Source organism: Tamandua tetradactyla, chromosome 2 (genome assembly GCF_023851605.1).
Source record: "Tamandua tetradactyla isolate mTamTet1 chromosome 2, mTamTet1.pri, whole genome shotgun sequence".
In the NCBI taxonomy this organism is placed as follows: Eukaryota; Metazoa; Chordata; class Mammalia; order Pilosa; family Myrmecophagidae; genus Tamandua; species Tamandua tetradactyla.
The window spans coordinates 202,344,272-202,366,554 of NC_135328.1; the positions used below are offsets into that span (position 1 = coordinate 202,344,272).

Genomic DNA, 22,283 nt, shown 5'->3' on the forward strand with positions numbered 1-22,283 from the left:
ACTAGGATGACCATGTGAAAATGTGGCAAATGCTAGGAACATCTAGCAACAGGGCTTCTACTTCCAAATGGCAAGGCTTGGCTGGAATTGAGAGGTACCTGCCCCCACTGGGTAGGAGGTCAGGTGCTCTCCTATTCCCCACAGCTCCCACCCCTCTCTGTTGCCCCCTACCAGTACCCCTTCTTCATTTATGTTGTCTGCCTAGAGCCTGTAGTCATTTGTATTTCAGATCTCTGGTCTAGGGGGATGAGGCATCAGAATTGGAATATAAGGCAGGTGTGTTACCCCCACTTTACAGGTGAAGAAACCAAGGTTTAGGGAGGTTAAATGGATTGCTCAAAGGTAACAACTAAACTGGATTGGAATCCACATCCCTCGACTCCAGACCTTTGCCCCTGCCCCACCCCAGGTCGAGCTTCTCTTTGAGAAATACTGAACTGTATGGGCAAGACGCTGTGGCACTGGGGGCCTGGAGGGGAAGTGGTGACGGGGACGGAAGGCCAGACCTCCCCGTGCTCACTCTTCTATGAGAAAGAGCAAGAGCAAGAGAAAGCTGGTTCAGGGGCCAGCAGCTGAGTGGGTGCCCTGCCAGGGATCTGGGCCCAAACCACCAGGACTGGTCAGCGCCGGCAGGGGCCGGGAACCCAGCCACAGACCACGTGAGTCGGGTCTATTGTTTGATGTTTTTTTGTTTTGTTTTGTGTTTGGCTTCTTCATTCTAGAAAACCTGTGTTGTTCTTACTTCCTCCCTTCCCTGCCGGGAGGTAAGAACTGGGTGCCTGTCCGGGCTGGGGCAGGGATGTACAACATCTTAGACACCCGAGGCTTCTGAGAACCGGCCACAGGGAAGCATGTCCTCAGATGGGACCGAGAACCAGCATTTGGTTTTCACTTCCACAAAGGTTGTGGCAGAGGTATTAGCGGCAAACAGGTATACAGCTTTGCTAAGTGCCAGTCCCAACTCTAGGGCCTTTCCTGGTTTAATCTATTTAATCTTTCCTAACAACTGTATACAATGAGTACTATAATTATTCCTCACTCTGGGGGGGGGGGGGGGCACTAAGTGGCTTACCTGAAGTCACACCGGAATTAAGTGAGGGCTCTGGATTTGAACCTCACACTCTGGCACCAAAGTCCACTCTTATGCCACTAGCCTATACTGCCATTCAAGGCACAGGCCTGTAACTGGGCTGGCCAGGAAAGGACCCCTAAATTGCTAGAGTTGGCAGAGACCTTAGTCATCGTCTGGTGAGTTCAGTGCCCTTGTTTTACAGATGAGGAAACTGAGGCACAGGGAGACGCAGCTTCCCTGGAAGAGGTAGCTGGGTGGTGCTAGAGCCAGCACTCGCCCCAGGAGGGCAGCTGCTTGGTTCAGTGGGCATTCCACTTGGCCGAAGAATAGTGCTTTCCAGGATGGCCCCAGAGTCAGTGCCTGAGTTGAATTCCAGCTCTGCCACCACCAATTCTATGGCCTCAGTCAAATCATTCCACCTCTCTTGGGCTCAGCTTCCTCTTTTGAGGAATGTGGACCCAAGAGTAGCACTCATACTGCCTGGGCTGAGAATCGAACCCTGGTCTCCCGCGTGGCAGGCGAGCGTTCTAGCACCTGTGTGCCCTCATAGCCTTGTTTTAAGAGTTGATTGGATGATGCTGGCAATGTGCTTGGCACCGCGTTGGGTACCTCACCCACTGGTAAATGGCGGCAGTCAAGATTAGATCTTCACCCCATCTGCCCTTGCTGTGGAAGAGAGGTGAGGATAAAATGAGGCAATGGGCTGTTTTTCACCAGCTGAGTGCGCTGACCAGGACTGAGACTCGAGGGCAGAGGAGGGGCCAGTGAGGACTGTGGGGAGGTCCGGGAGGCGTCACACAAGACCCCTGGCCCCAGCTCTCTAACCATCTTGGGGCTCACCTGGTGAAGTGCATCCCGTACCCTTTGATCAGCATTCCTGGGACAGAGATGAAGTTTAACCATCTCACTGGGCTCAGGTTTTCTCCAAGACAGGAAGGTTGACTTCAAAAAGTTTCTGTTTTCTACCCAACCCTGCAAAAAGTCCCCAAGCCTGGAGGCACCAAGGTGCTCTTTGAGGAAGCCATCAAGTCCTATCTTACAGACAAGGGCAAGGGGGCTCAGAGGCAGCTGCGACCTGCTCAAGGTCACGTGTCTTAGAATGGCAGAGTCAGACTTTGAGTTTGGGTCTACGGGGCTCTAAGGTTTGTGTTTTCAATTACCAAACCATGTGTAAGAATGTCCTTCACTAATTAGCCATGTGACATTGGGTGAGGTACCCAACGCCTTTCTGAACCTCAGTTCAACTCGAAAATTGGAGCCATGATAGCATTACCAACCTGCCTCAAAGGTATTGTGCGTTTTTCTCTTGTTAACATTTACTGAGCATTGATTGCACACTACAGCTCTGCCAGTGTTGCAACCTGGCCTCATTCGATCCTCAGGAAGTTGTGTGAGGGAGGTGCTGCCACTGCGCTCCTTTGAGAGATGAGAAGCCGAAGCTCACTAAGGCTTAAGACCTTGCCAGATATCACCCAGCTGGAGGTGTACGGGCTGGAGGTATGCAGCAAAGTCAAGGCTCAAACTCAGGTCTGTCTGTGTGCAGAACCCTGCTATAGCATGGCAAGAATCAAATAGGAGAATGAGTGTGGAAAGTGCTTTGTGAGCTCTAAGGTGCCATGCAGGCTTGGAGCATGGTTGGTGTCTTCAGCATCGTCACGTGCAGGGTGTTGTGTTTCACGCTCCACAGGAATGGATAGCCTGGGAGCCTTTGTGGGGTGAGAAGGGGAACATATAATATAAATAAGCCTGGCGTTACCACTCTCCCGCCAAACTGGACAGTCCAGTCCAACAGCCACTTCCTGTGGCCCACTCTGTGCCACATCCTGGGGCATCACCCAGGCCCAGGTGACTCTTCATTCTTCTGAAGTCCATGTGACCTTCCCTACCTGTGCTCCAGGCTGTCACCGGCATTACCTTACTAATCCTCACCACAGCTCCATCGAGGAAGTTCTCTTTCACTCTCCAAGTACAAACCAGAAGCTGAGGTCTGTGAGGAGTAACTTCCTTGTCAAGGCCAAAGAGTCAGAGGGCAGTGGGCACCGGGGCAAACTGATGCCACGGCAGCTGGGGGGCTAGAGGACGAGCCCACTAAGATCAGTGGTCTAAACCCTCTTCCAGCAGAGCTCGGAAAAGGAGAAAACCACTCGCTCTTCTTTCCATCTGCTGGGAAGCAAAAGAGTCCCCAGAACATGGGGCATTTTCTGCCCCCATCACATTCAGTGAAGACCCCAAATGCTAAAGAAAGACTATGGCAGACAAGGGCAGATCACGGAGTGGATCAGAGAAAGGAGGAGGAGCCCCACAGAGCCAGCCAGAGAGGCCTGGGACGGCAGAGAAGGGTACTGGGGACCCATCCAAATGGGGAGGAAGTTGGCATGGCCTCGGGGCAGAAATGATGTGTGGGCTGAGCATCCTGTGGGTTTTGCTTCTTCTCCCCCTCTCCCCCCTTGGCTCCCACCCCTGCAGGGAAAGCCCCCCGATCTTCCACTCACACAGTGAGTCAGAGTCAGCCCCTCCCAACCACAGCCCCCTCTGCCTGTCTCTCGGTGGGCCTCCTGTCTCCCTAGGGGTTTGGGCCACCCCAGAGTTCCTCTTTGAGAACGACAGCTGCGTTCACGGTGTTGCCTCTGCCAGAATTCAACACTCTGTAGCTCTCTGTGGCTCTCTCTGGGTCCTGGGAAATTTGATGGAACTAATGGCAGGGGGGTCTTCCTACTGAGAACCAGGAGGAAGAAGGCTCTTCACCAATCTTCCTAGTCCTCATGTGAGGCCAATCTTATTCATACCTTCTGGACGGCTGAGACCACGGAGACTCAGAGGCGCCTGAAAACACAGCAGATAAATGACAGGGCAGAATTCAAGCCCAAGTCTGTCCTCCCACTACTTTCTACCAGCTTTTCCCAACAGGGAGGGAGGGATCGCAAAAGAGTTCCTGAAGGCCTTGGTACCAGTTTCTATTAAAAAAAAAAAATCGGTGAATACACTAATGATTTTCGTATTAAAACTTATTTTCCCCCTTTAAAACTGGCAACAGTTCATGAGCTCCCTAGGATAGATGGAAGAAGCAAAAGCAGCAGCTAGTGGGATCAAGGAATGATTGTTTCATGACTCATGGCCAGAAGGCTTATCATTTGGCCATTGGAGTGGCCTTGGCTGACATATGGTTTTACTTTTTTTAATTTTTCTTAATCCTAAATTGTTCAATTTATACCCTTAATGAAGCAATTAAAGACAGGAAACAAAAGGAACACTGACCATAAGAATAAAAAGAAATAAGGAAAATGAAGATGATAACCCCTCAGTAAATCTGCCGCAAGATTCATAAATTACATTTACTGATCCAATTTCTTATATAGCATATCAGGGAAGTTCTGCTACTACAAAAAACTCCAAAGATTGATAAGATAATGTGTTGCAGAGAGGAGCTTACAAATAGGAACTTGAGACCTATTTTTTTTCTCACCACTTAAAACACAAAACTCTAAAGAGAATGTACTAAAGTACTTCTTAAGTACCACATACAAGAATTCTAATCTTTAGGTCCTGAAAGAGGTTTTTGTCCTTTTATTATATTTCAGTCATTTCCATGTACATTTGATCCTCAAATAAAACATCCTATATCATTTTAAAATCTGTGGAACAAAGATGCATTTTCTTATGTCGTGAATTTAAAGTAAATCAAACACAAATGCCACTTATAAAGAGGGGAAAGTAAAAAATTATTTTCATATATAATGCATATAGTTTAAGTGGTTTAAAATAAATGGTAGGGTAAAATTTAAATGATATGCATATTGAAAATAGTTAATTTGACTTAAAATCACTTCTTTTATCATTGACCATGGAAAATTATGAGATGGTTCAAATAATTCCCACTGAGGTTTGTAAAATCAAATATTACTAAGAAACCGCCTCCTAAGTCAGAAGAGATAGGACACGTTCTAGTCCAATCTCTTCAATCTAATTTATTTTAATGTTTAAAGTTTGGATAGGATCCTTAAGTAACATTGCAAAGAAAATGCACAATAGACAGTCAACATAATAACTAACATTTATTGAGTAGTAAGTGCCAGCCAAGCACTGAGCTTTGTACTTTCTACGTACCACGCATCCCATTTAATCCTCACGACAGTCCCGGGTAGAGGTACTTTTGTTATCCCCATTTTATAAATGAGAACACTGAGGTTCAGAGAGGTGAGGAAATTTGCCAAAGAGGACACGCTTTACTGAGGGGCAGCACCAGAACTCACAGCTGTGATGTCAGACTGCATCTTAAACCTCTTATACTCAGTTGATCCTTATTTGGTCAACTACCTTTCTTCCCAGAAGGAGGAGACAGAAATCCAGGTCACTTTACAAGTTAGTGCTACAGCTGGGCCTGTTCCAAAATCCCTGGCCAGAGGTGGTAATATGCCTTTCTTTTTAGGGTCCCAGGGACCAAAAGCCAAAATATCCACCAGTGAACACAAATTAATTATATTTCGGGGTAGGTGGAATGTGCGTGAGGACCAGCTCCCCAGATTCTGGCCTGTCCCCAGCCTCTCCTCATCTCCCCATGGCCTCAAAACCCACCATCTGGTTTCATTCCTGCATGCATGGGTTCTATCCAGCTGTCCCTGGGACCCCTCCAGCAACTCTGCCACCACTCACAGTTCTTAGCAGCTCAAAGCCTGATGAGTCAGATAGATTCTTTTCTGGTGCTAGTTTCCTTCGTTATAAAATGAGTGATACTGGTTTTCTTCATTGGCTTGTCATGTAGAATATATAAGCTAAGGCTATAAAGTATGGGAGTAATACCTGGCACACAGTATACAGTAAGTGCTCATTCAATGTTGGTGACTATCATTGTCATTAAAAATATATATTTTTATTGAGATAGCATCAAACAGTCCATCCAAAGAATACAATCAGCAACTCCCAATATCATCACATAGTTGGGTATTCATTATCATTATCATTTTTTAGAACATTTGAATCACTCCAGAAAAAGCAATTAAAAAAAATACATTCCATACCCGTTACCCCTTCATCTCATCGATCACTAGTATTCCAATCTACCCATTTTTCTTTACCCCATTCCCCCCATTATTTATTTTTTTCCTCCTTATTTCTTACTCATCTGTCTATACCCGAAATAAAGGGAGCATCAGCCACAAGGTTTTCAAAATCACACGGTCCCCATGTAAAAGCTATGTAGTTATGCAATCATCTTCAGGAATCAAGGCTACTGGAACAGAGCTCAGCAATTTCAGGTACTTCCCTCCAGCCACTCCAATACACCATACACTAAAAAGGGATATCCATATAATGCATAAGAATAAACTCCAGGATAACCTTTCAACTGTGTTTGAAATCTCTCAGCCACTGAGAATTGATTGTGTCTCATTTCTCTCTTCCCCCTTTTGGTCAAGAAGGCTTTCTCATTCCCACGATGCCAGGTCCCGGCTCATTCCCAGGAGGCCTGTCTCATGTTGCCAGGGAGATTTACACCCCTGGGAGTCATATCATTGTCATTGTTAACAGAATGTTTGAAAAGCTGAGTCTCCAAGGCTCTACACATCACACCCTCCCCACTTCTAACTCCTGCTTAGAGAATGAGCCTGAATTGCAATCCACATCCCCATCCCTGCAACCCTATAAACAAACCAGAAGCACAATATGGCCAGGCCGAGAAGAAGCAGAGCAGCCCGGAGGGAAACCACAGGTGATTCAAAATGTCCACTTCGTGGTTAACCCTTTCCCACTCTGCTCCTATATGAATAAGCCACCGTGAAAAGCTACATGGTCTCTCAAGTTCCCTCTCTCTTCGTGGTTATGCCTTACTTTGCACAAAGGGCTCCTTTCCTCCCAAGAGCACCTCATGAGCAGAAGGGGTGATTGGCCCCTTCCTAGTGTGATTTTAACAGCGTCCACCAAACCATGCAAGCACAAGCACACTGAGATTTCACCAGTAACAAGCTTTCTCCCTGATGAGAAAATCACACTATCAACCATTCACAGTTTAGTAAAAAACCGGGCTTCGAATTGTAGCAGATTTTCTTGGGAAGAGGGAGATAGGCTTCTAAGTTCCGACCGTAAAGATGAAGGTAAAGGGCAGAGAATCGGAGTGACTTCGCCGGAACCACAAGGGAGCTACAGGGGCAGAACTAAGATCGTGCCTGTGGACAGCCTGAAGTCAGCCTCTCCATATTGAGGCCCTGGGTCCTGGGGTCTGGGAAGGCAGGAAATGGGGAGTTTTATGCTATTTTCAATATTTTATAAGGCGCCCCCAGTAAGCGACTAAAATCTAGGGCCAGTGAATGGTGGCCCCAGAGGCATCACTGAGTGAGGCTGGTCAGAAGAGGAAAAAGTAAAAATGAGAGAAGAAAAGGATGTGATTTGTCCTTGGGAATAAAGGCAAAAGATTGTCTTTGTCCACTGTTAGGGCCCCCCACCCTGGGCAGCGTGGAGCAATGGGTCAGTCTGTTTACCCTCCTTGACCTTGTCATACCACGAGGGCTCTATCGCAAGACCAATGTCTTCCCCTGCCACTTCCTGTGGGATTTGGGGCAAGTCATTCTCCTCCCTGAATCTGTTTGCTCAAGGAATACTGCCTGCATACCAGCCGGGAGCCTTCCCTGGCTTTGTAAACTGTTAAGTATATGAATGTGCGTAGATAAAAGGAGCATCAGACACAAGCTTTTCACAACTACATAGTCACATTGTGAAAGCTATATCATTATACAGTTGTCTTCAAGATGATTTATCTACCTTATCAACAGATGAGTAAAACATATGGAATGAAAATAAACAATAGGGGGAACAAATGTTAAAACATTTAAATTGAAATGCTAGTGATCAATGAAAAGGAGGGGTAAGGGGTATGGTATACATGAATTTTTTTCTGTTGTCTTTTTATTTCTTTTTCGGAATTGATGCAAATATACTAAGAAATGATCATGATGATGAGTATGCAACTATGTGATGATTTTGTGAATTACTGATTATATATATAGAATGGAATGATCATAAGCTAAAAAAAAAAAAAAAAGAAACATGGCTGCTAGAACGCAGCTCTACACTTCAGGCAGTTCCCTCCAGCCTCTCCATTACATCTTGACTAACAAGGTGATATCTATTTAATGCGTAAGAATAACCTCCAGGATAACCTCTCGACTCTGTTTGGAATCTTTTAGCCCTTGACACTGTATTTTGTCTCATTTCATTCTTCCCCCTTTTGGTTGAGAAGGTTTTCTCAACCCCTTGATGCTGAGTCCCAGCTCATTCTAGGATTTCTGTCCTAAATTGCAAGGAAGGCCCACACCCCTGGGGGTCATGTTCCACATAGACAGGGGGAGGGCAGTGAGTTTGCTTGTTGTGTTGGCTAGAGAGAGAGGCCACATCTGAGCAACAAAAGAGGTTCTCTTGGGGGTGACTCTTAGGCCTAATTTTAAGTAGGCTTGACCTATCCTTTGTCGGGTTAAGTTTCATATGAACAAACCCCAAGATTGGGGCGAGCCCCTGATTCTTAACATGGAAACCTTTTCTTTCCACTATGTCACATGCACACTCCATAATTCAATCAGGCAATTACTGCTTAATTAGTTTTAAATAATAATTTAACTGCACATCAAGAATGCAGGTATTAGTTTCCCCATTCACAGATGAAGAAACTGAGGGTCAGAGAATTTCAATAACTTGCCCAAAGTCACACAGCCCTTCAATGGCAGACCTAGGGTTTGAACCCAGAGATGTTTTCATTCCAAGGCATTTGCACTTAACCTTTCCTTTAGTAGAAAGAGGCTTTGGACAACATTTAGCCCAATCCCACCTGGGAGAGAGGCTGGAAATACCAACAGGCGAGGAGCAAAGGCCCAGAGGGGATGTCTCCAGCCAATCAGATGGTGACCCAGAACCTGGGTGAGGGACGATAGATGGTGAGTGGACAGCAGGCTTAGGATGAAATCCTTCAGCTCCACACACACCCATGGGGGCTGGTTTCGTTGATAAACAATAGACATTGCTGAAGAGAATTATATAGAAGACCTTAACGATTTTTTGCCCCAATTCTATCAATTAAAAATTATTTCCAAAAAGGACTAGAGGTGGCCTACAACATGAATTAAGACAATTTAAAACAAAAGCAAAGTATTAAAAACTACTAAAAGGAGAAAGAAGTGAATCAGGAACTTTGAATGACTCAGCAACTAAGGCTGGTGTTAAATTAAGCTTTGAGCTTCCTGGCAGTTAAGGAAAAAGTCGATCTGAAGAGGATGCATAGACTTTTCCTAATATGTGTTTATTCATTCATTTGTTTGTTACACAAATATATTTTTAAGTACTTATTTATTTAATTGCCTTCTTTGCACCAAGCACCGTGCCAGGCACCGGAAATACCAAGAGGAATTTATTAAAGGAATTGATTTGGGAAAAATAATCCCTTTGGCAGCTCTTTTCGTCTCTCTCCTACGCTGCCTTGCATCAATAAACTTGGGTAATTTATATCACTAGAGAGATTAGAAATTCCTTCCCCCACAGTGCTGCCCCACCCACATCCCTGCTGAACCCATTTTAGGTGTGACCAGCCTGGGAGTCTGTTTACAATGTCAAATAACCTGGGCAGTTGCCAGGCTTCTAGGTCAATTTCTGCTCCAGAGCTTTAGCTGGTGGTTCCCAGCTCTTCCCCAAATCTGGTTCCCGATGGCAGTGTACTGAGAACAGCGAGGCTTAGGAAGGAAGAGGACATGACTGTGAGCAACACGGGCCATGAACAGGCAGGGGTGGCCCAGGGCCACCTCATTGCCTAGTCTGCTGAGCTGAGTTCTGGCACTATGAGGACGACTTGGCTTGGCTTGGCTCTGGCTCCTCATTCAAAAGATTTTCACTGAGAATCTACAGTGGGCATAACATTGCGCTAAGAGACACTTATTTTTTTGATGTGAATGGGAATGTCATACAAAGATAACCAAGCCCCAGGTTCCACTCTCAAGATTAGAAGTTCATAGTCCAGGAAGCAAGATAAGAAATGGTCACAAATCATGCAGTGCAGACAAGGATCATGTCATAGGGCTCAACTTCATCCAACTGGACGGGTGAGGGGACATCAGGGGATGCTTCCCGGAGAAGGTGACTTCTGATGTGGGACCTGAAAAAAAATGGCTAAGATCTGGACCAAAACCTGCAGCCCAGAAGTCCAGGAAACTTTCTTGCAACTGCAACCAACTGCTATCAAGCACAGGGGACTATGAGGAAAATTGTGGAAGAAAGGCCCGTGACACCTTTCCTGGGGCTGGAGATACCTCTGAGGCCCCAGCAGATGGGGGTGGGGATGGGGGGGCAAGTCAAGGAGATCCCCTTGGTCTATCACTGAAGCCTTGTTCCTGCACGTCAGACAGGTTTGATGGTTTGGCCTTCATGATCATAAAGCTTCAGCTGTGAGTGGGTATCTTTCTATCTGCCTCAGTTTGAGGCTCTCAGAAGGTCCAGCAAGACCCGAGCACAGAATCCTGAAAAATCCTATAAACCAATTCTAGTGAGCATTTCCTGCCTCTCATTAGGCCCTGACTGTAAGTCAGCCAGGTGCCATGAACTTAGTTAACTTCTACCACTTAATGTGAACAACAATGTGATAGGGACAATATCTCTCCAGTTTACATCAGAATGCAACAGAAGCTCAGAGAAGTGAAGTAACTTCACACCTTGGACACTTTGTGTCCAAGGTCACAAAGCCCATAAGTTGCAAAGCTGGATTTGAATCCGGAGAGGTCTGGTTCCAAAGTCTAGGATGCTGAAGTCCAACAGGGCGAGTCTCTTAGAGGAGACCTCAGAAATCACCCCATCCAACCACCTGAATTTTTTTTTCAGCATTAAAAAAATAGAAGGAAACATGTTTTATTAGGTTAAGTTATGTACCAAAACCTACAGCTAACATTCCTTTTTTTTTTTTGGTTGCCAATATATATTTTCTGGAATTAAAATCATGTCGATTTCACATAAACATCACATATATAATATAAATCTTTTAGAACTATACACTCCTACAATCTCCATTACAAAGTTGAAACATAAAGCCAATAGTTAGAGACTCTGAAATAATCTGGAAGGAGAGAGAATTTTTGTATATTAATGAAGTATTTCTTCTTGACATTAGTTGTTTTTTTCCCCAAAAGAAAGATTGTATCTTTATTTTTATAAATAGGTAAACTGTAGTGAGAGATGTTGTGAGAGTCTTAGATCCTATTTAGTTGACAATCAGGAAGTAGGGGAAGGTAAGAGATTAATTTCAGCTTTCCTGGTAGAAGAGAGTACCTAATCAGACCAGAATATCATTCCCTATCACGGTTATAGCAATAGAACGACTAGGAAGAGGAGAGAACAATTAGATGTTTACGAGTTTCTTATAATACTGTTACATTTTGACAGCACTGTTTTTGTTATGATATGAAAAGTTGTCAAGCTTGGACGTTTTATTCCAAGGAACAGTTAAGCTGTCATTTAGTACAATACTCTGATTCTTTACCAAACGTGGACGTATAAATCACGGGGGAAGGTGGAATATATATTCAGAATATATACCTGAGGCTTCACAATCTATATACAAAGTAAGCATTTCTGAATCAGAGTACATTCTCACTTATTGTATTTCTGTATGAACATGGCATTTGAAAAATTCTTACTGCTAACCAGCCCCACTCCCTTTTGTCACCGCCCCACCGGCTAAACAAGGTATGGGCTGCCCTCAGGGGTCCTCGCAAGGCTGGAAATTAAGATGAAATTGTTTTTAGACCCCAAAGTTGGGGATAAAAATCATGCCTGAGAGTGGATTGTGAGTACAAAATTTGCATGGTTTAGGTGGCAGTCCCTGAGAAGAAGCTGCCAAGATACAGAATCAGCACAGGGCCTAGCAGACAAGCTCAGGAAATCAGGGGTGTTAAAGAGTGCAATGGGGCAGTGCAAAGAAATGCCTACCCACCTGTCTTAAGATGGGAACAGAAAGGCCCAGAAAGGAGACGGGAACAGGGGACTGGAAGCCAGGCCTCCCACTCCGAGTCAGGGATAAAAACAACGCAAGTCCTGGGTGCTCCAATCTCAGGAGCCACAGCCAGAGGGCCGTTCTCCTTTTCAGCGTGTGTTAGTCTCCAGGTGACCTTCAGCCCCAAGGGAGACTTTGAGCGCAGCAGCTACGGTGGTGCCACCTGGGGCTGTGGGTTCTTTCATTTCACACTTTCACTTCATGTCAAGAAAATAACCCCCTGCCCCCCCCTCCACCCCAGGCACACCTTTTTATGAGCAATTTCCTGGACCCTCGAGGTGCCCTTTCCAGACACTCAACATGAGTCAAGTCTCCTCCAAGCTCAGCCTCTGGGCACCAAGCTCAGCTCCAAGATGCTCCTGCTAGAGAATGTCAGGTGGTTTCTGAGCTTCAGCATTCTTCTGTTAGGTGGGAAAGGACTTGGTTGGTTCTCTCTCTCTCTCTCTAATTCTCAACTTTTAATTTTGAGATAGCTTCAAACATACAGGAAAACTGTAATAATAGTACAGAAACGATACATAGAATTCCAACATATTCCCCACCCAGATACCCAAACTTAGCAACTATTAGCAGCTTGCCACATTTGTTATGTCATTTCATTTATCTCTATCAATATATCTATATTTCTAAACATCTGAGAGTAGATGGCATACATCATAGTCCTCTAACACTTAACCTTTCCATGTACATTTCTGAAGAACAAAGACACTCACTTATGTAACCACCCTAAGCACAGCTATCAGGTTCCAGAAATCTAGTCTTGATAGAGAGCACGCAGCCCATATTCCATTTTTTTCCGGTTGTCCCAAAATAATGTCCTTTGGGGCATTTTGTCCTCCATTTGTCCTTCCAGTCCAGGATCATGTATTATATTTAATTGTCATTGTCTCTTTAGATTCTCTCTCTCTCTCTTTCTCTCTCTCTCTAAATTGTGCTAACATATATTCCACTGAAAAGTTCCCATCTCAATCACTGCCAAGTATGTGATTCAGTGGCATCAACCCATTCGCAGTGTCGTACTACCATCACCACCAACCATTACTAAAACTTTCCATAATTTTTGGTTCTCTTTTCATCTTACATTTGTCTGGTGTGAAGTTACAAAATGGTTTTGCATGCATCAGTGGTTCTTAATATTTGGAACACCACTGTCACACTGATTGAACGTCTTCATACTCTCCTCTCAAAAATGTACAGATAAAAGTCTAATCTTTACAAGGATTGGTAGACCTCATTAAAGCCCACCCCGGCGCTCCAGGTTAAAAAGCTAGGCTGGAGATCACCCCCTTTGGTCTTCCCAAGGAGAATGGGACAGATATTGTTATCATCATTTCACATGTGAGAAAAGAGGCTCAGAAAGTTGAAGGGACTTGCCCAAAGTCACGTGACAAGCCACAGCAGAGGTGGAACTAGAACCATTCAGCTCACCAAACGCTGAGCCGCTCTCTGAACTGGGTATTTGGTGAAAAATAAGACGCAGTGCTTTTCCTGAAGGAAGGCGCCGTCTAGAAGTCACGTTTCCTGACTCCATAAGAGATTTCTATCTGTCCAAAGGGAAGACAGAGAAGGAACTGGACGTCCTGTTGTTCTGTATGTTCTGTTATTGTCGGATGCTGTCTTGTCAGGACCCTCACCCCAACGTCTGCATTTCCTCTCTTTACTGCTTTGGATGATAACCGCTGCTGGTGGTCACACCAGGCGTCGGTGAGGTTTAAAACCCAATCCCACCGCCCAGCATCCTTCTTCTAGGCTGGACTCTGCACAGGGTAAGCCATTCCCTGACTGGAGGGCTGGGACTCCAATTCCCAAGGGAAATGTGGGAAGACAGAGTGCCCCACATCCGGTCCCCTAAGGTAGAAGCTTCCAGAAGTGGCAGGGTAAGGTTGTGGGAGCTGAGAGAGACCTGTACTGGCTGTCACTTACTTATAACCAGGACCAAGAGCTCCATTGGCAGCATTTTCTGTCTCAGCTCAGGTGGGAGCTTGGAAACACTGAGCAAATGGCATCTGTCTTTGGGAAATGCCTCTTTCCAGCTTCTCCGGGCAGTGGCTCCTCTGTGCATACAGAGCTAGAGTTCTGTCTTGTGAATCAGGGTTTGTAGCATCTAGTCCCAGACCTGCCACGACCTTGTTGGGTGACCGGCAAAATACTTCCCCACCTTTGGTCTATTTTCTTGATGGTAAAATGATGGAGTTGTATCAGAGCAGCGTTCCAATCTGTGTTCCTTGGAGCAAAGGGAGGACATACATGACATGAACTCAGATTTTACCTGCTTAATAAATAGGGGTTCCACCGATTGTAAATAGTATCTGCTCTCCTAAAACTTAAAAACCACCGGATTATAATTAGGGCTACCATTTATTGAGCTCTTAGATTGTTCCTCACTAAGTAGGTAGCTTATCCCCATTTGAAGATGAACTGTATTATAATAATTTAAACCATAATAATAGCAGCTGCAATAATAAGCACTTCCATGTATTATTTTATTTAAATCCTCATTTAAAAATCCCATTCTTCAGATGAGGAAATCAAAGCATTAGGTATTTTGAACAAGACCACTTGGCTGAGATTTAAACCTAGATCATCTTCTCCCTTTCTGTTCGATCCACTCTGTTTGAGGTAGCTCTTGGCCATGAAGTGGGTTTCATTCAGTTGATGGTTTTTGAGCACCAGTTATGGTGCAAAGGCACTAGAGATCCAGAAATGATGAAGGTTCCCAGCCCCTTACCTTGAGAAATTCAATCTTTTCAGTTATGTGGCCTCAGCCAAGTCATTTAAACCTCTCTGTTCCCGTGTTATACGTGAATGAACAATATGCATAATCCTTATGTCATAGGATTGTGTGGATTAAATTAGACTGTGGCTGTGAAAAGTCTTTTGTAGAATTTAAGCTCCACACAAATGTTAGTTAAGGCATTTATTAATCTAGTTGGAGAAATGGCCACGATATATGCAGAGTAAAGCTGGGAGCATGGTGTGTGACTGGGGGATGGAGCAATAAGCCCAGAGGGGATGTCAAGAAGGAAGGTAAGTAAAATATATGGATTAAAAATAAATAAATAGGGCGGGCCGCGGTGGCTCAGCGGGCAAAGTGCTTGCCTGCTATGCCGGAGGACCTCGGTTCGATTCCCGGCCCCAGCCCATGTAACGAAAACGGAGAAACAAAATACAATAAAAAAAAACAAGAAAATGTTTAAAAAAGATGTTTCCCTTTCTTCCTCTCTTCCTTCCTTCTATCCTTCCTTCCTTCTCTCTGTCTTTCCTTTTAAAAAAAAATAAATAAATAAATAAATAAATAAATAAATAATAGGGGAAACAAATGTTAAAGTAAATTTAGTACATTGAAATGCTAATAATCAATGAAAGGGAGGGGTAAGAGATATGGTATGCATGAATTTTTTTCTGTTTTCTTTTTATTTTCTTTTTCTGAATTGATGCAAATGATTATGATGATGAATATGCAACTGCACAATATGAATATGTGATGATATTGTGAGTTATTGATTATGTAACAAGAACGGAATGATCATACGCTAAGAATGTTTGTGTTTGTATGTGGTTATGTTTCATAAATAAAAAAAACAAAAAAACCCAAAATAAATAAATAATAGGGGGAACAAAGGTTAAAATAAATTGAGTATATTGAGATATTACTGAACGGTAAAAGGGAATGGTAAGGGGTATAGAAAAAATAGGGGGAATTTTTAATCTATTGAGTAAATAGAAATACTAGTGTCAATGAGAGGAAGGGGTAAGGGGTTGGTAGGTGTGAGTTTTTTCTTTTTTCTTTTTATTTCTTTTTCTGGAGTGATGCAAGTGTTCTAAAAAATGACCGTGGCGATGAGTATACTCTTATGTGATGACATTGTGAGCCATTGATTGTACACCATACACAGAATGTTTGTATGTTAAGAATGTTCATGTTTGTATGTTGTTCTGGTTTGATAACACAAAATAAATTATATTTTAAAAATCCAAAAAAAAATTCTGCTACCGAGCCACCATCGCACTGCCTGACATTGGTTTTTATTTACTCGTATACTCATCAACTCAATTGCTCACCATTCTTTGCTGCCTTTCTGTTCTTTGTTCTAGGTTGAATTTCCTTCTTCTGAAAGCATGTCCTTTAGAAGATGGTCTTTCAGTGAAAGTCTGTTAGTGGACAATATTTGTATTTGTTTGACAATTCTTTATTTTGCCCTCATTCTTGAGTAACGGTTTAGCTAGGTATAAAACTCTAGCTTTTTCTCTATCAACTGGCTTTTATTGTTGCTATTGGGAACTCTGCTTTTAAATTTAGTGATGATGCTCTGCAGGCAATTGGCCTTTTCTTTATGCTTTCAATTTTTTCCCTTTATTCTGTTGTTCTGGATTTTTGTTACAATATATGTGAGTGTGGATTTAGTTAGGTTTTAAAATTCTGCTTGTCTCTCAGTAATTCTGGACATTTCTTCAGTATTAACTCTTTTAATATCACCTACTCAGTGCCCACCACAACTTCTCTCTATTCTTCTCTTCTGAAACTCTAAATGGATATATCTTAAACGTTTTCATTCAATCCTTCACATCTCTTACCTTGTCTTTCATATTTTTAATCTCTTTATCTGCTTGTTGTATTTTCAGATATTTGTCCAGATATACCCTCCAGATTAATGCTTTTTGACTGATCTATTCTGCTCTTTTAGCCCATCCCTTGAGGGTTTCTTTTTCCAATTACTTTATTTTTCATTTCCAGAAATTCCACTTGATTATTCTTCAGGTCTGTCTGCCAGTCTTCCATTCCATTCTCATATTTTCAACTCCTTTTTGCTTACACACATTAATATGATATAATATATACCTAATATTTGTATTTTATGAAAAATTATATGAAGAAATATATTGTATGAAGTTCATGGAAGTCTAACTCTACTGTCTGATATTTCTGCTAACTTTTGCTCGTGTTACTTTAGGTATTTTGTAACTTTACATTGTGAGTTCAAATTCCATGGGCCTTTTAATGTGGGAAAACTGTGAAATCTGGATAGAGAGTATATCTCTCTAGAGAAATTTAGATTTTTCTTAAAAGGTCCCATGCAATATTTGGGTGTCTTGGATTGTTTGTGGTTTTAGTTTTTTTTTTCTTCTCAGTTTCGGAACATATTTATACTAAACACTTATTCATTATTTATCTCACATGCAAGTTTAACAATTCTACCACTTGGTGTGAAGCCACAGTCTCATTTCCCACCCCCAAATAGTCGTTAAAACTTCAGCACCTTAGTTGCCAAAGGACAACACGTCCCCCTCCACCAAAAAAAGACTAATACCCAAACCCCAAACCCCCTCCACCTTATTCCTCATTTTTTGGCTTTTGATTTCCTCTTGATTTTAAAATATCTTAGGAATTTCCCTTACTCTCAAAGGCAAGTCTTAGGTTTAGTCTTTTGGAAAACAAAAGGCAAAAAAACTTGCTGGCCACTTCTCCTTCTTACATTCTCACATACCTCCCCTGCAACAACCAGTACAGACCTGGCTCTCCACTTGAATGAAGAAAGGCCAAAATATAGTGGAACAAAATAGAAATTGATATTTCAACAAATGCTCCATCCATAGGTAAAAGGTTTGATTAGAGTCATTGTTGTAGGAGGTCTTTACTGTGCTGATTGAAAAAGATTCCCTTTTCTTCTTCTCATTGTACTGCAGCAAAGACTTCTTGGCAGGAGCAGGAAAAGCTGAGGGACCCACCCCATGGAGAGATGCTGGCTGATGGAGGCTGCCAATGGCTCCAAAGATGGCTTGGATTTCAACCCCATGAAAGAGTACATGATCCTGAGCAGCCCTCAAAAGATAGCTGTTGCAGTGTTGTGTACCCTTCTGGGTCTGCTGAGTGCCCTGGAGAATCTGGCTGTCCTCCACCTGATCCTGTCCTCCCACCGGCTCCGCAGGAAGCCCTCATACCTATTCATTGGCAGCTTGGCAGGGGCTGACTTCCTGGCCAGTGTGGTCTTTGCCTGCAGCTTTGTAAGCTTCCATGTCTTCCATGGTGTGGATTCCAAGGCTACCTTCCTGCTGAAGATTGGCAGTGTGACCATGGCATTCACAGCCTCTGTGGGTAGCCTGCTGCTGACTGCTGTTGACCGCTACCTCTGCCTGCGCCACCCACCTACATACAAGGCTCTACTCACCCGCAGCAGGGCACTGGTGACCCTGGGCATCATGTGGGGCCTCTCAGCATTGGTTTCCTACCTGCCCCTCATGGGATGGACTTGCTGTCCCAGACCTTGCTCTGAGCTCTTCCCTCTGATCCCCAATGACTATCTGCTGGGCTGGCTCCTGTTCATTGCCTTCCTCTTCTCTGGCATCATCTCCACCTATGTGCACGTCCTCTGGAAGGCCCATCAGCATGTGGCCAGCTTGGCTGAGCACCAGGACAGGCAGCTGCCAGGGCTGGCCCGGATGAGACTGGATGTGAGGTTGGCCAAGACGCTGGGGGTGGTGCTGGCTGTGCTTTTCACATGTTGGTTCCCAGTCCTGGCCCTCATGGTATACAGCCTGGCCACCACACTAAGCGATCAGGTCAAAAAGGCCTTTGCCTTCTGCTCCATGCTGTGTCTTGTCAACTCCTTGGTCAACCCCGTCATTTATGCCCTGCGGAGTGGGGAGATCCGCTCCTCCGCCCGCCGCTGCCTGGCCCGCTGGAAAAAGCACCTGCCAGGCCTTGGGCATGAGGGGAAAGAAGAGGCCCCGAAGTCTTCGATCTCCGAGACAGAGGCTGATGTGAAAATCACTCAATGGCCAGAATCCATAAGTCTCTACATCTGATGAGGCCTCTTTGCCATTTTCAGGCAATCAGAGTCAGACCTGATTTCACTCCCTGGAGGAGACAGCCATCTTGACCCTCTCATCTTACTCGAAGCAGGTCTGGGGCCCGGACACTTACCCCTTTTGGCTGATGGGTGTTGGGACTGACCTCTGGAGGATAACTTGGTAGTCCCTATCTGCACTTGGTCTCTTGGGTGGCCAGGCCCTGTAAGGGGTGGTAAAGTTGGCGGCACGAGAGGGCCTGGGACAGCTCAATCCATGTCAGGTCAGGAAAACCTTCCCCACTCAGATGGCTTAGTGCCTTCATCCTCCAGAGACCACAGGAGCAAAAGGGAGCCTTTGGACTTGTCAGTGAGAGACCCAGAGGAAACCTGGGGAAAGAATGGATTGTCCTCCTGGAAACTTCAGGTATCAGATGAGATGGCCTAGCCAGTCCCTTGTTCCTGCTTAATTATGAGGCCTTCTTGAATTGGGGCCTCTGAAAGCAGATGCCTTGGGACCAACCTTCCAGTCTCCCTGATCATTAAGGACTGTTGATCCACCTCCTTCATAAGAAACCGTCAAGCCTCCTTCCCAAGGCACCTTGCTATTATTAGGGCAAGGGTCCCCCCTGACACCTTGCTAATCCCCACTTATAGCCACTGGTCCCTGGGGAACATAGGGGAGGCTGGGACCACTTGGGACACAGTGTCTTTAGAGATTGTAATTGGCCCTGTGGAGTCCTGCTTGGTGGTCACTGGAGCAGGCAGTGACACCTTCTCACCTTCACAAAGAATTTAAAAGCCCCAGGATTGTTCCCAGTCTCCTCTGAATTCAACCTTCTTTGCCTCCTTCATGGACTGTGTAATATGCGGAACAAGTAGGAGGAGAGGAATATTCCCTTACTATATACCAGGCATTGGGCTGACATCCCACGGTCCATTATCCCATCCCAGATGCAGCAAGAATACAGCCTCATGCTTTGGATGTATCTATACTTCACATATGAGGGAGGCTGAGTTCCTACTAGAGGGGCTTAACTGTTACTGATGAAAAATTGCAGAGGAATTCCAATGCAATTGTTTGGGACCACAGATTGAATGGAAGGAAAGATATTCAGTAAACGTGTGCTCATTTAATACTTACAAGATGAGGTCCACTATTCATTCACACAGCCATCTATTTTAAAAATATGTGCCAGGCTCTGTCCTAGCTTGTGCATGTCCAGCCATGAATGAGATTTGCCCCTGTCTCTAGGAGCTAATATTCTACATTCTAGTGGGGGAGAGAAATAGTAAGGAGGTTGTGCAGGTTTGAAAGTATTATGTACCTAGAAAATCCATGTTTTAATCCTGATTCAATCTTGTAGCAGGCAGCCATTTCTTGTAATACTGATTCAATATTGTAGGGTGGAAATTTTTATTAGATAATTTCCTTGGAGATGTGGTATGCCCAACTGTGGGTGTGGCCTTTTGATTAGATGGAGATGTGACTCCACCCATGCCAGATGGGGTCTTGATTAGTTTACTGAAGTCCTTTAAAAGAGGAAACATTTTGGAGAGAGCAGAACTGACACAGATGCCGACACTTAAAGAACAGAGATACACATGTTTGGAGATGCTTGGAGCCCAGAAGATGTCACTATGAGATGTTAAGCAAGTTAGAATATAAAGAGAGCTAAGGGAAGTCAAGAGATGAAAGTCAGCCCCAGAGAAGCAAAGTGAGGAACCCCTACAGGAACAGAGGGTGAAAGCAACGGAGCCCAGGAGCACAGAGCCAGCAGATGCCAGCCACATGACTTCCCAGCTGACAGAGCTTTTCCAGACCCAGTAAGCTTCCTTGAATTAATATGTTTCCCTGGATGCCTTAGTGTGGACATCTTTATAGGCTTAGAACTGTAAACTTACAATTTATTAAATTCCCTTTATAAAAGTTATTCCATTTCTGGTATATTGCATTCTGGCAGCTTACGAACTAAAACAGAGGCAAACCTAAATGAAGAAGATAATTATAGATGGTACAATGAAGGAGATCAACCAGGTCACATGATAGGGATTACTTGGGGCATGCAACTTTAGGTAGGCTAGACCTACTATGTACTCTGGTCACTCTTGGCTTTAATTGAGCCTTTACCATATGCCAGGCACCAGGCTGATGCTTTTACTTGCTTCATCTTACTTGGTTCTCACAATAATCTCATGAAGAGGGTCTTGGTATCTTCATTTTATGGATGAAGAAATATCAAAAAGTAAACTCACTTGCTCAAGGTTACTCATAGGTACCAAAGCTGGAGTTTCCAACCCAGATCTGTTTGACTTTGAAGCCATCTGTTTGACTTATCCATTCACCTGTTGGCCTAGTTCAGTTAAATTCTGTTTGAATATTGCTCCTGAGGAATAATATCAGTTTTCTGTAACTTCAAGTCACTGCCAACTGACTCATCATTGTTTCTCAATGTGCTTCACTTTATGCCCCCAGAAACAAAGGCTGCCCCTCTATTAAACCTATATCAAGGACTGTGTTAACCGACAGTCTCTATTTTGGCTTTCCTCATGAGAAGATGAGCTCTGTGTTCTCCTCTGGATCCCCAGTGCTTTCACAGCAAGGAGCGGTTCTTAAGATTCCTTAAGGACCTGCCAATGTTTGTAGAAATGAACTTTTTCTGAAAAGCTGACCATGAACTACATTTTGGAAAATCAAATTTTATTTTAACCTATCTTTTTGTAGAGCAAAGAAATGCCACAATTTTTTAAAGGTCAATTTGCCTGTTCATACAGTGTTGATATTGCATCTTCATATATTTCTTCTGTCATTTTAGCAAAGAAAATGTCCAAGTGCCTGGCACAAATTGGTACTCAGTAAATATTTGTTGAGTGAATAAATTTAGATTTTAAAAATCATGTAATTAAGTGCTGTCTCTTTCATGCTTTCTACCTTCCTCTTCTGCCATGCTCTATTTCTGCTTTAAGTAGAGAAGCAGAGTTTATGGAGGGGAGGAGAGCAAGCAGGGGGAGGGGAAGGGCCCAGGGTATCATCAAGAACTGCCCTCACTGCTTGGATGGAAAACAGGCTCAGACAATGAATGAAACTTGCCCACGGAGACCCAGTGACATGGTGTCCAGGACAAGAAATCCAAGTTTCCTAACTTCTAGTTCTGAGTGCTCTACTGCAATATTTCAACAATCTTACAGAGGAAAAATCACTGGTTCAAAATACAGAAGATAAAGAAAGCAACAGTTTATTCAGCAACAGCCATTGCGTTTCCTTATCATTCCCAGAATGAGGAAGCATGTGGTTCTATCAACAGGGAGTCTAATCCCACCCGGAACCCTGGGTGCAGGACAGAAGCAGAGTGGAGACAGGCATAGAATCTGCAGCCCGAGAACTGGGTCCTGGTCCCACGCCTGACCCGACTAT

The 22,283-nt window shown here is 44.1% G+C and overlaps 1 protein-coding gene across 2 annotated transcripts; it reads left to right on the forward strand.

Annotated features, from left to right (window-relative positions):
- Positions 1-536: 536 nt before the first annotated feature.
- Positions 537-21,877, forward strand: CNR2 (cannabinoid receptor 2). 2 transcript variants are annotated; one of them, XM_077150873.1, is made up of 2 exons: positions 537-659; positions 17,769-21,877. In XM_077150873.1, exon 2 carries the CDS (start codon positions 17,814-17,816, stop codon positions 18,885-18,887), a length of 1,074 nt encoding a protein of 357 aa, XP_077006988.1. In that variant the 5' UTR covers positions 537-659; positions 17,769-17,813; the 3' UTR covers positions 18,888-21,877. The 2 variants fall into 2 exon arrangements, with proteins under 2 accessions (XP_077006988.1, XP_077006989.1); XM_077150874.1 differs by lacking the exon at positions 537-659 and adding an exon at positions 11,435-13,849.
- Positions 21,878-22,283: the final 406 nt, after the last annotated feature.